At 40.7% G+C, this 17975-nt stretch overlaps 1 protein-coding gene across 1 annotated transcript in view; it reads left to right on the forward strand.

Annotated features, from left to right (window-relative positions):
* Positions 1 to 17302, forward strand: part of MICU2 (mitochondrial calcium uptake 2) — a 75749-nt gene extending 58447 nt beyond the window's left edge. Inside the window, exons 9-12 of the mRNA XM_019652366.1 lie at positions 2395 to 2566; positions 6374 to 6482; positions 15415 to 15572; positions 17077 to 17302. Of these exons, the coding sequence (XP_019507911.1) occupies positions 2395 to 2566; positions 6374 to 6482; positions 15415 to 15572; positions 17077 to 17181 (544 nt within the window). The 3' untranslated portion in view covers positions 17182 to 17302. The remainder of the gene's footprint in view (positions 1 to 2394; positions 2567 to 6373; positions 6483 to 15414; positions 15573 to 17076) is intronic.
* The last annotated feature ends 673 nt before the right edge of the window (positions 17303 to 17975 follow it).

Here is a 17975-nt window from a genome sequence, read left to right on the forward strand (position 1 = left end):
GAGGGCAGTGTCACTGGCCCTCATATGTGGGATCCGAACCGGGGCCCTCTGGCATACCAAGCGAGTTCTTAACCATCGCGCCACTCGGCCGGCCCTTCCCTCCTTTACTTGAGGTCTTTTCTTGTTTTGCATTTCTTTCCATTCTTTTAAACTCTAATGGCTAGCCTAAAGAATGGTGAGCAGAAAAAATTCCCGAGTTTATTTCTGGTGAGGTACATTTCACCTCATTTTTTATTCCAATACATGTTTAAAGCTGAAAATAATTAGGGAAATAGGAAAGAAAAGTGGTCTCAAATTTTCTTATCAGGAAAAATTAGGAGAATTTTGATACTGATGTACTTTTTAGGCCTTTTTTTAAAACTTCTGAAATACTGCTTATTAGTTGAGGATGTCCTGAATTCATGAAGAGTTGTCACAAATTCCAAGGTGTGTAAGCAGTGGTGTCCTGGTAAGTATATCTGACGCTCAGCTCTTGGGCATGACAGCATTTGCAAAGTATGGTGTGGGTCCCCCAGCAAGCCAGCCTCAGGATGCCAGACAGGGAGCAGGGGTGGGAACACATACACATACTCTGTCAAAGCTGATGAGCCAGCTCCAGGACACCAGGACCAGCAACGCCCCAACTGAGGAAAAGTGCTTCTCCCCAGTGTCCCCACTTACCCACTAATTTACCAAGTATTTAAATGTGGTCAGAGTGCATCTGGTGGCCTTATGGACCATAAATTCTTCAACTCATACATTTATGTCCAGTATCATGTTCCAGATTTTCGTGTCATAACAAGATATATAATTTTAGACTTAGAAAAGATTATTATTATAAAGCATACTTATGTTCTTCAAAAATAGTATAATTAGTTAAGATGAAAGTAGCTTAAACCAGACAATGTATAGTTTAACAGCAATTAAGTTTATAATGTTTCAGCCTCAGATAAAACATAAAGCAAAAGAAAACGGGAAGATATTGGGGGGAAATGGGGCGGCGGATTGGGGGAGGGGAGTTATCACTTTCGAGGGGTAAAAAGCATAACTATTGCACTGTGTTGTACAGCTGAAACTAATTCTAAAAAATGTGTATTTCATAATAAAACATAATTTAATTTAAAAAAGAAAAGAAAACGGGAAGGAGCAAGTTGGTAATGTTCTTATACCATATTTCCTACTTCCCTAATTCATTGTACACTCATTCGCAAGTAAATCATTCTTTTAACAATCCTAATAAGAAAAAATTGAATGTCATCACAGTACAGTACAATATAACTCAGTAAAACAAAGGATGAAGCATATCAGTAGAAGATTTTGTTGCTCTATCAATCCAAACTTGAAATGCTCCAAGTTCTAGATAAAATTCTCCTTTGACCCCAAACAATGCACAGCACTGATAAATCTGTGTACGGAATACATTCAGACCCTTACCTCCCAAACAGATAGAAGCCTAAGCCCATCTCCCCTCCCTGCCTCTCAGGCCGAGGGGACATGTGTAGAATCTGAAGCAAGTAATTGTTAACAGTGGCAGCTTTTCTCCCGCTGAGCTGGAATGTACCTCTTTTTCACCCCATGTGTATTTCCATTAAATTGTGACGTGACAGATAGCACAGATCTTTTCACATGTGGAAAGGTTGATAACGGGATCTGCATCATGTTAAAGCTCATGGAGATAATAAGACTTTTCACATGATTTAGGTTATAAATAAATCAAGTGCAGCATTTCTGGGTCCTTGTTCAAAGAAAATATTTTTTAATCTGATATTCTTTCAACTTGTACCTTTCATAGGAAGCTGATGATGACAGTTTGATCAAAGTGCCATGTGTTTTTATAAAAAAAAAAGAATGTTGAGTCACATAGACATATGTTATTGTCCAAAAGATTATAAATATTTTTAGGTAAATCTAAGCTTTTGATGCAAAGCCATTGATTACATTGATCAAACTTTGGTACCTGAAAAATGTTAGGAACCTTTCATTATGATTGATATCTAAAGTAGTATCCCAACTGAATTTTAAGTTTCTCTGATTACTGATAATTTTTCTACATTGGAAAGTAATTGTTTTCCATGCAATTTTATTTTCTATGGCTATATGACAGCAACATTTTCATAATGTTTTAAGTCTAAGTTCATCAGAAGGTGGGTTGCCAAGTATAATTTGCAAAACAAACCGAGTGTAGGGAGTCACATTGAAGCAGGTGTTGTACTTAACCATCGACTCTGCACCCTCCCATTCCCACAATGCTTTGCAGGGCTCTCAGGCTTGGTGCATGCAGGTTGGCAGGTCGCCCACTCACATCCCAGGAGGCCGGCCACTCAGCAGGTGATGCTGAAGGTGCTTTGCAGTCCCTGTTACAGTATTACTGTTGAATGCCACTGGTTACTTCTATTAACTTTGTACTTTATTTAGATTTATGGAAAATCTACAAACAGAGGTCCAAGAAATGGAATTCCTTCAGTTTTCTAAAGGTTTGAGTTTCATGAGAAAAGAAGACTTTGCAGAGTGGCTCCTTTTTTTCACTAACACTGAAAATAAAGACATTTATTGGAAAAATGTGAGAGAGAAGTTGTCAGCAGGAGAGGTTCGTATGCCTTTCTGTTACACTTGTGATGAACATGAAATAATAAATTAGACATACCTGTGTAATTAAATAAAGTGACTTGCAAATTAACCAACACTAAGCTGCCCTCTATTATTTAAGTATAAAATCAAGTTGAGGTATGTTCTCCACATACTGTTTTCTTACGAGTGATATACTGCTTAAGATAAAATCAGTATATCAACCGTGAGTTTGGCATTTCCAGTAAAGTCAGGAATAAGGTAGAAGTGTCCACTCTCACTGCTGTCACTTTCTGTTGTTCTGGACATCTCAGCCAGTGCAAGTTAACAAAATAAAAGAATATTAAAACGTGAAAGCAGGTGACAGTTGTCTTTGTTTGCATATAATGTGATTATACGCTTAAAGAACATAATCGAATTGAAAACCATTAGAAACAATAAACATTAAATAAACTACCTGTTACAATGCTATTATTGAGAAGTAGCTTTCAAAATTTCAGGTCAAAATGCAGTAGCATATATGTGTGTTTATATGTGAATTACATGAAATGATGATTGCCCAACTATTAATAATGATTAATGTACAGTGGTGAGATTTCAAGTGATTTTTAGTTTATGTATTGGTTTTACTACATCGTTCTAAAAATTTTTTTTTAATGGGCATGTATTTTTTTTTTTAAGATTTTTATTGGGGAATTGGGGGATGGGAACAGCGCTGTGGAATCAGGGGAAAGGGAACAGACAAGTTGCTGTCCTTTTGTTCTTCAGTCTAGTTGTGGAAGACGTTGCTTCACTGGCCCAAGTTGGCACCATCATTGCGCTCTTCCCGGGCGAGGCAGATCAGTCACCGGCTTCTGGACGGCTGCTCACGGGGGCTGCTGGCCGCTCACGCTGGCTGCTGCTACACACGGTAGCCCATGGCAATCCACTGCAGCAGTGGCTGCAGCCTACGCCATCACCGGCGACTCACGGCAGCCCAGCTCCAGGTTGAGCTGTTGTTCAGCATCTTAGCTGTAGAGGGCAGTGTCACTGGCCCTCATATGTGGGATCCGAACCGGGGCCCTCTGGCATCCCAAGCCAGCTCTTAACCAATGCGCCACTCGGTCGGCCCTGGGCATGTATTTTTATATAATTTTAAAACCTATTTCTTAGTGAGGAAAAGGATAAAACATAATGAACTTTCCATTTATAATTGCAATAGAAATATATAACAATTAGAAATAAATTTAACAAGAAATATATGAGAAAAAAACTTAAAAATCTTGATGGTTTTAAAAGAAAACTTATCTGATTTGGACAGACATTCCCTGTGATTGAGTAGAAGTTTTTAGCATTATAAACACAGCAGCTCTCCCTTAAGGTGGGATGGTCATAGCAGTCAGGTGCAAGCTACCCTGAAATCCCTGTGGCCAACATGAAGACATCTTTGTCAACCATGCCACCTCTCCATTGCGGGTGGGGAGACCACCCACGTGTTTGCTGAGAGACCCAGGCTTTTCGAGGCTCTGCCACCTTGGAGCTCCACCATCTGAAAAAGAACACCACCCTCAGAGGCTTGGGAAGGAAAAGGAATGAGTGAGCCACGTCCCAGCACTTACGAGGTGTTATCAAACAATACAGTGAATGTTTAAATAAAGAAAAAATTATTACAGTAAATGACACATTGCTATTAATCCCCCTCAAAATACTCCCCCTCTCTTCAAACACACTTATTCCATTGTTCTTGCCACTTTCTGAAGCAGTTCTGGGAGTCCTCTTTGGTGAGTGTCTTTAGTTGTGCTGTCGTGGCTGCCTCGATGTCCTGAATCCATTTAAAATGTTTACATTTCATGGTTATTTTGACTTGGGGGAAGAGCCAGAAATCGCACGGTGCCAGATACGGTGAATATGGTGGATGAGGACACACTGTAATGTTTCTATTTGACAGAAATTGCCATACCAGAAGCGATGTATACACAGAGCTTTGTCATGATGGAGGACGATTTATGGCACACCTTTCAACTGTAGCTTGACTGACTGCACCGAACATGTTCAGATTTGTCATACACAGTTACTAAGGTTTGACGTGCCACTTTCTGTATTGAAAATCCCTGCCTTTCCATTGGATGGCACTTGGCAGCAGCATTCACCATATTTGTTGAAAAGCTCCGTGTCACACATCGTTTCTGGTACAGCAGTTTGTGTGAAATGAAAGCATTATGGTGTGTCCTCATCCATGTTATTCACTGGATCTAGCACCGTATGACTTCTGGCTCTTCCCCAAAGTCAAAATGATCATGAAAGGTAAAATTTTTGAATCAACTCAGGACATCAAGGCAGCCACAAGAGTTCAACTAGAGAGACTCACAAAAGAGGACTTCCGGAACTGCTTCAGAAAGTGGCAAGAACGATGAGTGTGTTCAAAGCAAGGGACAGTGTTTTGAGGGGAATTAATAGCAATGTGTCTTTTACTGAATTTTTAAAAAATTTAAACACACAATAGTTTTTTATCACACCTCATAATTGTTTTGTCCTGGAAATGTCAGGATCCTTGGCTACTGACCAGAGTGATCGCAAGACCCTACCTACATATATGTAAACTCATATTACAAATTGGATGGGTCAAAAAATAATTATTAATAAATGGCATTAGGAGAAGCCACTGGCCATCTGAGAGAGAAAATGAAGGTAAGTCTCTACCTCACTCATCACTGTAAAAATAAATGCCAGATGGATCAAAGAATTAAATGTTAACGAGAAAAAGGAAATTGAGTAAGTACAGAAGAAAACTTGGAAACAGTCATCTTAGAGTGGGGCATACATCTCTCTCTGAGCAAAACCCAGAAGCTTTTAAGAAAACTTTATAAAGTTACTACCTAAAAATTAAGGTCTGTTGCATGCCCTCTTCCTCCCCCAAATTATAATCGAAGCTATAAGAAAATGGCAGAAAATATTGGCATCACATGTAATAGACCAATCTTTAATTTGTAATGGGGTCTTAAAAAATCAAGAACTTTGAGGGGTCTGACATTCTACTCTATTTAATCCCTATTTAATGTATAAATACATAATAAATGGCAGAACTGGAATTTCAGCATAGGTCCATGTAACTCCAAAACCCAGTGCCCTCACTCTGTGCTGTGCCCACTGATGAAACTAACCAGAAAAGCAAGGAGGGAGGCCTCTTAACAGGATGTATCAGTCTCCTCAGGCTGCCATAACAGAATACCACAGATGGTCTAAACCCACAAATTTATGTGCTCACAGTTCTGGAGTCTAGAAGTCCGAGATCATGTGCCAGCAGGGTTGGTGTCTGGTGACACCACTCCCACTCCCAGCTGGCAGATAGCCTCCTCCTCGCGGTCTCCTCACAGGACCTCTTCTGTGCTCACGCCCGAGTATGGGAGCTCTGGGGTCCCTTCTTCTGATCAGGGCACCAGGCCTGGGGATCAGGGCCCAGCCTTATGATCTCCTTCAGCCTTAATTACCTCCTTAAAGGCCCATCTCCAAATACAGCACACTATGGGGGTAAGTCTTCCACACAGGAATTTTGAGGCGACACAGTTGAGTCCATTACACAGGGCCAGTCCAGGTCTTACACTGCACAACTCCAGGAGACCCATTTCCCACAGCACGCCATTCGCAACCATCACAGTGGCTGCCGGTTAATCTCCTGGGGTTCTTCTTAATCTCTAAAGTTATATTTTTATTCTGCACCTCAAACTTTTAAATCTTTTTAATAGACTTGCTTAGAAAGAAGTTCATGACCTTTATTATAGACAAGAGGACTCACACTTATATTTCTAAGATTATTTAATGTACTTACAAAATCGGGCTTTTGTTGTTTTAGAGCATTAGTTTGGACGAGTTCAAGTCATTTTGTCATTTTGCAACCCACTTGGAAGACTTCACTATTGCCATGCAGATGTTCAGTTTAGCTCATCGCCCTGTCCGATTAGGTAAGTTCTATGAATTGTTTAGTTTGTATCATCTTTTATCACTCTATTCTTCAACTGGTTGATACCAACCAAGGAGTCAGTTATCAGTAAAACAATGAACTGGTCTTTCAATTAATTCATCATGGTTATTCTGGATTTACAACGCCAACATTCACATTTAACAGTTTTCTGTTTGTTTTTCCTTTCTTATTGGGTTGTCGGAAAAGTCATGACGTATTTTGTCTATATTTTTAAAAGGTCATTTATATAAAGAACAAAGATCAATCAATGATATATTGCCTGTTTTGTTCGATAACCTTTGGCCATCTTTCAGTGAACTTAATAATTCCTCGTTCGTAGAAGGACCTGTCTTTGTTTGCGAAAAACTGAACAAGGTGCTCATTTACAGCCTCATCTGAATTGAACGTTCTACCACACAAGGAGTTTTGAAGAGAATGAAACAAGTGGAAGCCTGACGGCACAAGGTCAGGCAAGTATGGTGGGTGTGGCAACATCCCATTCAAGCTCCAATAATTTTTGACAGGTGATCAAACTTGTGTGTGGTCCCGCATTGTCACAATGGAACACAACTCCTTTACAATTAACAAGCTCTGGACATTTCTAGATGATGGAGCCATTCAAACTGTCCCACTGCCAACAGTACATATTTGAATTGATTATTTGGTTCCTTGGTAGGAGCTCAAAAAACATGTCACCTTTAAAATCCCACCACACAGAGCATAACCTTCCTCTGATGAATGTCTGCTTTCAATGTCATTTGAGGCAAATCATCATGCCGGGACCAAGACCATTTGCGCATCACATTGTTGTAAACAATCCACTTCTCATCACCAGTTATCAGTCGCTTCAAAAAAGGATCATCTTCCTCACGTTTAATGAGCATGTTGCAGATGTTTATACATGCCGTCAAATGAACTTTGAGTTCATGCGGAACCCAAATATCGAGCTTGCTTACGTATCCCAGCTTCTTCAGATGGTCATGAATGCTTGAATGATGGATGTTCAATGTTTCTGCAATCTCTCGTGTCGTGTAACATGGGTTGACTTGATCAATGCCTTTATTTTGTCGTCATCAACCTCGGTGGGCCTCCCTGGTTGAGGAGCGTTGTTGAGATCAAAATCACCAGCATGGAATTTTGTGAACCATTGTTGGCACTGCCGTTCTTGTAGAGCATTGTCACCATAAGCTTTATGCAACTTTTCACAAGCTTGACGTGCTTTCTTCCCTTTATGGATGTAAAACAGTAAAATATGGCAAAAATGCACAGTTTGGTCTTCCACCTTCATTTTGTAAAATCTCCAAAACTCAACCAAATTGCTCAATTTTTTTTTCAGAATGAAGCTAGAACTGTCACCTGTCAAATGACATAGCAATAACAGATGCAGATGACTCTAGTACTTCCACAAATGAACTAGTGCCATCTGTCGGAAACATGCGTCATGACTTTTCCGACAACCCAATATTTTGCCCCTGAGAAGAAGTTTGAAAGGTTAATTAGATTAAGATAGCTGCTTGTCGAGTCCCACAAGACAAGAGCAGTGGGAAACGAGAAGGGGTGGCGAAGGGTTGAGAAAGAGACAGTAGCCAAGAGTTAAATGAAAGCGGGCCAGGGGACTCAAGTCTCTCTAGGATTGAGGCCTGAATCAGGCCAATGTGTAGCTTTTATTGATACCTCAACCAGGAAGTGGGATTGTTTTTTCCACGGTCTGTGAGTCTCATGCCTGAGAACTTGCTTAAGGCAGATTACACATGCCTGCAAGCTGCCATTACCGGAAGTCCCATTGGGTTCCAACAAATGCTATGCCTTCGAGCACACACACTTATGACCCTGGGAGATAAAGTCGTTATGCTAAAAACTCACTAATAAAGATTCATCTCTAAACCTACTGATAAGGGGATTGGGAGTCAACTGATATCATTCCATCAGGTCCCAGCTTTCCAGGATGCCCCCTGAGGAAGCTTTACAGGAATCATTCCTCCCGGTCTCATGGGGTTTGAGACACCTCTCTTTTAGGAATCGGCATGGGGGAACTGACGGCTAGGCAGCTGTGGCAGCATCTCCCCCTTTCTGTTTTTGTAGTATGAAAAACACAGACTTCGCAGATGTTTCATTCACTGCCTGTCAGAGGGCTTTTTGTCCACATCTGAGGACTAAACAGAATAAACAGAGAACAATAAACAGAATTGCCATTGTACCCGCAAACCCTCCAACCAAAGTCTTTATCCAATGAACGGGATTTAAAGTAGAGAGTCCTTTCACAGTCACAGAGAATGTCTTCTCTCCAGGGAGGAGCTGGAGTTTGGTGTTAGACATCTGATCCACTTCTTGAATAGAATGGAATGTCAACATGAACACCAACATACTGGTCTAAGATTTGGGGATTTTTTCATCATTAATCTTTTCTCAGCCATCTATACTGTCTCCTCCGCTAGTTGTTTTTCTTCTTTTGGCTGCTGGTCAGGTCGATTTTTGGTGGGCTGTTGTTCATGGTAAGGTTTGACACATCGACCAGGTACCCACAAAGGACGTTCTTCTGGGCCTGGAGAAATATAAGCAAAACCTCGTCCCCATGTTAGTAAGGTTCCTAGATGCCATTGATGATCATTGATTAGTTTGAATATCTTTCCACCAAATTGGAACATTTTCCAAAGGTTTCAGGCTTTGAGAATTAGTAAAATGTCTTTCTGCGGCAGTACATCCAGGTGTGGTTCATTACTTGAACCCAAGAAATTTTAAAAATTCAGAGTAAACATAGCTTTTGCCAATTGTACCTGCGGGGGATCCTTACTGTCTCCCCCTTTTTGTTTTTGAAGTTGTCTTTTTAAAGTGGCATTAGCACATTCAACAATGGCTTGGCCTTGTGGATTGTAAGGAATTCCTGTGGTATGATTAATTTTCCACAGTTTACAGAAGTTAGCAAACTTTGTGCTAATAATAAGCAGAGCCATTGTTCGTTTTAATCACTTGAGGGAACCCCATGATTGAAAAACAGACAAGCAGATGGCGGCAGTTGCTACAAGGAATGTGCCGCCGCTTCTTCTGTTTGGGCAGTTGCTATAAGAAAGCCCGAGGCAGTATCAACAAAAGACGTGCACAAATGATAAATGTCCAAAGGTCGGGATGTGAGTTACATCCATTTGCCAGATAGTATTGGGGACTAAACCCCTAGGATTGACCCCTTCAGGGCACTCCTGCAGTGCGTTAATAATTTGGCAAGTAGGACAAGTTTGGACAGTCTGTCGAGCTTGTTTATAAGTAATGAATGGGAAATCGGGCTCAGAGACCACCAGCATTGATATGAGTTAAAGAATGAAACTGTATTACCTCAGCAACATGAACGCTCCCTACTAAGGAATCAGGAAGAGCATTGCCTTGGGTCATAGGACCAGGTAATGAAGTATGCGCATGAATGTGCGTAATAAAAAATGGATGTTGGCGATGTCTTACAACCTGTTGAAGTTGGGTAAACAAAATCTGTAGAGACGGATTAGAATTATGAGAAGGGATGCCATCTAAATGTTTTGAACAGTATGGACAACATAAGCAGAATCAGAAACAATATTTAAAGGACCAGAAAAATTATTTAAAGCAGTTAAGACAGCCACCAGTTCAGCTTTTTGTGCTGAAGTGCAGTTAGAGCAGATAAGTTGTTGGCCTTTGGTACTAACAACTGCTGCTTTACCATTGCTAGAGCCATCAGTAAAAACTGTGACACCTTGAGGAATAGGCTCCTGTTGGAGTTTTTTAGGTAGACTCTAATTTGTCTTTTGAAGAAACAAATAATTTATTTTTAGGGTAATGATTATCAATAGTGCCATAAAAATTACTGATAGCAATTTGCCAAGATTCAGAATGAACATTCAAATGAGCAATTTGTTGTTTCTTAAAAGGTACTACTATTTTATTAGGTTCCTGTCCATTTAAGTGGAGAACTCTAGTGCGAGCCCACGATATGAGTTCTGAAATTAATTCCACATAACTTGAGAGTGACTTAATAAGGTTGTTAGGCAAGAAAAGCCACTCTACCAGGTCATTTTGCTGAACAATTACCCGCCGTAGGCAAGTGTGGAGTAGGAAAAATTAAAATTTGTAAAGGTTGAGAAGGATCTATATGCTGAATTTGTACTTCTTGAATCTTTTGTTTTACTAATTCTAATTCCTTACTAGCCTGAGGGGTTAGATTGAGAGGACTATCTAGTTGAGGTGGTTGTAGTAAAAGACTGACTAGATTACTGAGGGCTTAGGTGGGAATGCCCAAAGTAGGGCATAGCCAATTAATATCTCCTAAAAGTTTTTGTAGATCATCTAAGGTGGAGATTTTATCTCTTCTTATTTGAACTTTCTGAGGTCAAATAGTCTGTCTATCCACAATAGTCCCTAAATATTGTACTGGTGTTGTGGTTTGAATTTTATCTGGAGCAATATAAAGTCCTGCTGAGTCGAATTGTTTTTTAAATGACTCAAAGCATGCTGCTAAATTTTCTATGGAAGGTGCAGCACAGAGAAGATCATCCACGTAATGAGTGATATAGCAATCTGGAAATTCAGTTCTTACAGGGAGAACAGCTCTGGCTACAAAAAGCTGACATATGGTAGGGCTATTAAGCATTCCCTGAGGCAGAACTTTCCATTGATATCCCCTCATAGGTTCTTTATTATTAGTTGAAGGAATAGAAAATGCAAATCGAGGACAATCTTGAGGATGCAAAGGGATTGTATAGAAACAATCCTGTAGATCAACTACTATTGAAAGCCAATTTTTTAGAATCATGGACGTTGTGGCGGTCCAGGCTTTAAAGCACCCATGGGCTCAATGAGAGCATTAACTGCTCAATCAGTGAGCATTCACCATTTCCCTGACTTTTTTTTTTTAAGCTGAGCCATCCTGCCACCTGTTGGCAGCTCAGCAGCTGCTCAGCTCAGGCTGGGAATCGAACCGCTGTTTCTCAGAGCTCAAACTCTTGAGCGAGCTCTTAACCAACTGAGCCACTCAGCCGGCCCTCCCTGACTTCTTTTTAATAACAAATACTGGTGAGTTCCAGGGGCTAGTAGATGGTTCTATATGGTCTTGTTTTAATTGTGTCTGTACTGATTCTGTTAATGCCTCTAATTTTTCTTTAGAGAGGACCACTGTTCTATCCTTTGAGGCTTGCCGTTAGTCCATTTAAGAGTTAGTCCATTTAGCTCTGCAACAGTGGCCCCTTTGAAAAAGGCTCCTGAGTTTCTGACCTAAAACCCAGTCCCTCTCTTCCTTGTTGGGAGAGGGCTGAATAGGTTGAGTAATCCCCCTAGTTAAATTTTCCTAAACCTCTCCCAGGCTGATATCCTATCTGGCTCATCATCTTTTGACTTTGAGGACTATATTGCCCTGGGGGGATCCAAATCTCTGCCTCCCTTTGTGTAAGTAAATCTCTTCCCCATAGATTAACTGGAATGTCAGCAATTTAGGGTTGTAAAACTCCTTTTTGACCTTCAGGACCGAGGCAGGGGAAAATGCAGACATTCTGGCGTAAACCTGAAGCCCTGCCTACCCCAACAATATTAATGTTAGGTTCCTGTACCTTCCAGTTTTTTGGCAATTCTTGTGAGCTGATGATGGAAACGTCAGCTCCTGTGTCTAAAAGACCTTTAAATTTTCTGCCTTGAATCTCAATTTGACAAACAGGGCGAATTCCTGATACATTTTCTTCTACAAAAATACCTACCTGTCCCATACTTCCGAATCCCCCTGTTCCTCTTTTTTGCATTTCCTTCTTTCCTGGCAGAGTATATGGGAGCAGGAGTAATTGTGCAACCCGTTCTCTTTTTGCTGACCAAGGAACAGATGAGGACATTATAATTTGAATCTCTCCTTCATAATCAGAATCAATAGTACCAGTGTGAACCGTGACTCCTTTCGATGTTAGGCTAGAGTGACTGAGGAGAAGTCCAACAGTATTTGGGGGAATAGGTTCAGAAATTCCTGTTGGCACACATAACGGAGATTTGCCAGGAAGTAATAGAACGGCTTGTGCAGAGCAGATATCTACTGTGGCACTTCCTTCCATGGTGGGGCTTAATTGCTGTACTGAAAGTTTTGGGAAGGGTGCACAGCCTGATAATTCTGAGGTGCTGCCTGGATAGTGTATATGCACCGGTTATTGTCAGGGCCTGGGGTTGCCCCCCCCCCACTCCCGTTTCCCTGAAGCTGAGTGCCAGCATTATGAAAAGCCGACCTGCATGCAGAGGCCCAGTGATTTCCTTTTTGACATCTGGGACATAACCCAGGTTGTCTAGGTTCCACAGGGGCAGAAGTATTAGGCAGACGGGAGCCATTTCTATTTTTGTTTCTGCATTCTTTTCTAGTATGACCAGTTACTCCACAATTGTAACAGTTGCCAGAAAACCTTTTCCGACGAATCTTAACTCCGGCCATGGCTTGAGCTAACATATTGGCTTTATACTGCTCCATTCCAACTCACTGACACAAACCAATATAACCAGTCAGATCAGTTGTTTCTTTCATATGTCCAGTAGCCCTTTTGCAATCATCATTAGCATTATCATAAGCAAGAATTTGTTGAATTACCTCAGCAGCTTGTGAATTATCAACCTGTTTTTTTATAGTATCCTGTAGACGAGCCACAAACTCAGTGTAAGGCTCTGTAGGACCTTGAAAATTTTAGCTGAAAGAACTGAGAGTTTTTCCTTCTGTTTCTATCTTCTCCCATGCATTTAAACAAACCCTTCTTAGCTGTGCCACGGCCTGATCAGTCATGCCTATCTGCTGGTGCATACCATCCCAATCACCTCTTCCTAATAACTGATCCTGAGTAATAGCAATATTATGAGCCTGATTATGTCTGCTCTTGGTCTCTGCGCCATCAGTCCACCAAGTTTTGAATTGTAAAAACTGAACAGGCGAGAGACTGGTCTGAGCCACAGCTTGCCAATCAACAGGAATTATTTGATGTCCATCAGCCAAATTATGGATGATGCCCATGGTGTATGGCAAATTAGGACCATACTGTGTTATTGCTACTTTTAATTCCTTAAGAATCTTAAAAGGCAAAGCCTCATATTGATACTCATAAACTCCATTTGGATGTTGGTCATTAGCTCCTGGAGCAACTCTCTCATAAATAATGGCTGGAAAGTCTAAATCATCTAAGTCACCTTCCAGTCTTGCCTGTTGTATACCTCTCTCCACTGCAGAAAGAGGGACCCGCGCTTTTCCAAAAGATGTGCGGGCCTCAGGAAGTAACAGATTATTCCTTCTGGCCTGAGACAATGACGGATTATGCTCTTGGGCTGTAACTGATGGAGAGGGGGAAGGCAAATGAGTCAATGGAGGGGTTGGAGGCAGAAACTCCTCCAACGATGGATACAAGGGCTGTGGAACTACTGTAGGTGCTTCCACAGATTCCTCCTGTCTCCCATCTGGTTCCCTTCTTTCTTCCCTATCCTCTAGCCTAGGATTATCTTCCTTCTTCCCCTCATCCTCTGTGTCAGTTTGTAAAGACTCTAAAACTGACCGAATCAGTCTCCAAGTAGCCCAAATTGTTACTGGGATAGAAACCCCTTCACGATGTAACACATGGAGATCTCTACCTATTCTTTCCCATGTTCTTAAATCTAACGTCCCCATATTAGGGAACCATGAGGAATGTGTTTCATTTATCCTTAAAAATTCTTCTAATTTCTGATCTGAAACTCGTGCTCCCCCAGCCCTAAGAAGCTGCTTAAGCAGGCAAATATAGGGCTGATATTGGCTTTCAGTATTCCCCAGTAAAAATAGAAAAAGAAAAAAGTTTCACTCAAACTTCATTCAGATGCCCATCTGGCAGCGTCCCTCGCGGGACTTCAAGATCCATCTTGGCTATGGTGCACCCGTATAAACCCTGGGCCTGGTTGACGCCGCTAAGTGCCAAGTCACCGTTTTGCCTTAAGACGCGACCATGTAATCACACATTAGGACCCAAACAAGTTCTCTAGCCGAAGCCTTGGAACTATACTCACACACTCATACTCTTTGATACAAAAGTTTTTTAGTGAATTCTCCTTTACCCTGGTTAAATTCTCCGGAAACTTCCTTACCTCCTTGTCCGGTAATTGTTGCGACACCTCCCGGGCCCTTTCACCGTTATTTCTCCTTCAGCTTCGACTCGTAGTCGTCCTTCCCTCTCGGGCCCCATGTTGGGCGCCAGATGTTGCATCCCGCAAGACAAGAGCAGTGGGAAATAAGAAGGGGCAGCGAAGGGTTAAGAAAGAAACAATATCCAAGAGTTAAATGAAAGCGGGCCAGGGGACTCCTCTAGGACTGAGCCCTGAATCAGGCCAATGTGTAGCTTTTATTGATACCTCAACCAGGAAGTGGGATTGTTTTTTCCAGGTCTGTGAGTCTCATGCCTAAGAACTTGCGTAAGGCAGATTACCCATGCCTGTAGGCTGCCATTACCGAAAGTCCCATTTGGTTCCAACAAATGCTATGCCTTCGAGCACACACACTTATGACCCTGGGAGATAAAGTCGTTATGCTAAAAACTCACTAATAAAGATTCATCTCTAAACCTACTGATAAGGGGATTGGGAGTCAACTGATATCATTCCATCAGGTCCCAGCTTTCCAGGATGCCCCCTGAGGAAGCTTTACAGGAATCATTCCTCCCGGTCTCATGGGGTTTGAGACACCTCCTATCTTTTAGGAATCGGCGTGGGGGAACAGACGGCTGGGCAGCTGCGTGGCAACAGCTGCTTCTCTTGCAGTTACTTTCATGGCATTTCTCAGCCAGATTTATTATTTAAACACATCCTTGATGTGCATTTTTGTTTTTGTTTTATTTCCCATGTAATAAATGTTCACATTTGTTTTTCTCAAAGTATGGAAAATTAGATCAATTCCACGTAGACTGTTTTCACGTGGTTGATGAGTCATTTGTTTTCTTTTCCAGCGGAGTTTAAGAGAGCAGTGAAAGTAGCCACAGGACAGGAGCTCTCTGACAACATTTTGGACACCGTGTTCAAGATCTTTGACTTGGATGGCGATGAGTGTCTTAGTCATGGAGAGTTCCTTGGAGTGTTGAAAAACAGGATGCATCGAGGTTTATGGGTAACATATTTTGACTTTTTAAATCACCATGTGTTTACATGTAATTAAATGGATGGTGTTAAACCTAGAACTTGAGCAAATGTATCATCTTAAATGGAGTTTTCATCATTTATAAAGAGATATCTTTTAAAATGGGATGGGAATCTAACATTTTTCTTTGCTTTTTGTAAAAAGATCTGAATCTAATCAGAAAGCACTGTTCAGAAATCATAGCCTATAATTTTACTTTGGGCTCTGTAGTTAAAAACACCTAGATTCAAATCCCAGCTTTATCATCTTTAATGGCTGAATCTTGCAAAGCTACCTAATTTTTCTGAGCCACAGATTCCTCATCTGTACAATGAAGAAACTAATAGAATCTACCAGAAAGAATTATGAGAATTAAGTGCAAAATACTTAATATAGTGGCTGAGACACTTGCAGTAAGTGAGCTGTCATTATTCATTCAGACTCACCTATTGGTCTGAAACTGGGACAGATCAAACCCAGAGTGTAGTTAGATGAGAGTCTGCTGGAAACAATCTAATGAAAGCTGTGTGCAGGTTGGAAGCTTGGGTCCAGAGAAAGCCTCATCGTAAATAGGCAGCTAGGCCAGAAGAAAGGGAAAGAGAAAATACAGTGGACTCACAAAAACATATTTATCTATGACTTAGAAAAGCACATTCATTTCCTGCTGCAAACATTGTTGATGGAAAATGAACAAATGTGATTCCCATTAGCTAACATATCTCACAAGCTTTGTAGGCACTCAGCACATCTTAGTTAATGGTTGCATTCCTAGGAATTAAACCAACCTTTGCAGTTCAGTTTGATGTACCCAGTAGCCTCTTTGCCATTTCTCAAAAGACATTAAAGAGAAGAGTTGTAAATCAGCAGTAGGAAAAAACACATACAGAGAGAAGCTAAAATAGACTTTGGTGTCTATTTGGTGGACTTCTAGCATTGCTGTGCTGCTGTGGTCACCAGGGTCCAAAGTTTTCCTAACTTCTACATTCTCGTGGAGTTGAGAGGAATAATAATCACACAGTGCTTTTCATTCACAAAGCACTTAGTGAAGTATATGATTTCTTAAGGCTTCTCATCAAATGTATTGTGAGCTTTTTAGCTTTAGCCAAGGTTAAATCAAAGTTTTAGGCTTATAATTTGTATCCCACAAAGCTAAATAAAGTTCACCAGGAAAAAGAAAACATTATAAAGTATTATAAAAGGAAACATCATGAAATAGTTACATTTTAAAGCCATATATGAAAAATGGTCACCCAACGTCTTCCTTATCTTTTGGGGAGGAATCTCCATTCTCGTATGGTCACCCTGCAGATAGTCTTACATCATGTTCATTTTCTGTCTCTTACCCTTATTGGACGGTCCTGTTGCAATTGTCTTTCACAACCTAATCCACTGGGGTAGTATTGGAGGAGTGTGGGAAGTAAGCAGTAACATAGCACACAGGAATCACATTTAACCTTGAAGAGACTGACCCCTAATGTTTACTTTCGGTGAACAGGTACCACAGCAACTAAGTGTACAAGAATACTGGAAATGTGTGAAAAAAGAAAGTATTGGAGGAGTAAAAGAAGTCTGGAAACAAGCTGGGAAAGGTCTTTTGTAGGAGATTTTGGATTACTTTAAGTACCAGATGTTTACCTTCTTAAGTCTTCACTGACTTTTTTTTTAATATAAAGATGCTTTGTGTTTGCTTTCTGATTCAGTAATATATTAATAAGATTTTATTAATGAACTTAGTAAAAAGAAAAGACAATATGCTTTTACAAAAACAGATTCTGTTTGGGGCCGGCCGAGTGGCTCAGTTGGTTAAGAGCTCGCTCAAGAGTTTGAGCTCTGAGCAACAGCGATTTGAGTCCCAGCCCAAGCTGAGCAGCTGCTGAGCTGCCAACAGGCGGCAGGATGGCTCAGCTAAAAAAAAAAAAAAAAAACCACCAGATTCTGTTGGAAGGCCTAGGATTGAAGTAATGCTTTGTACTTTGATAAGATGGAAAACCTAGTTATTCACTGATTTCTTAGCTACAGTAGCATAGTATGCTGTCTGGAGGGGTAAGCAGTAATTATAGAAACAAGTAACTAACATACAGGCCAGTATCAATTCTATAAGTTCTGATGCTCCTCGCAGGCAAATTAAGTTAATATTTCAGGTTTTCTCATGTCTGTCTTATGCCTTATATTAGTTGTCTTTAAAATAACATGTAAATTTCCGTATTCTATCTGGAAACAATAAAGTATTTACAAAGTTGCAAAAATTACTGAGGCACATTTTGTTTTACATCTTATGAAAAAAACACATTATTTTTAAATGTAAATACTTTCATCCATTGCCAACCTCATTAGTTCATATTCTTAAAAATTAATGTAATTGGGAGAATCCTGATCACAAGATCAGAGTGTCTT

Source organism: Hipposideros armiger, unplaced genomic scaffold (assembly GCF_001890085.2).
Source record: "Hipposideros armiger isolate ML-2016 unplaced genomic scaffold, ASM189008v1 scaffold_178, whole genome shotgun sequence".
In the NCBI taxonomy this organism is placed as follows: Eukaryota; Metazoa; Chordata; class Mammalia; order Chiroptera; family Hipposideridae; genus Hipposideros; species Hipposideros armiger.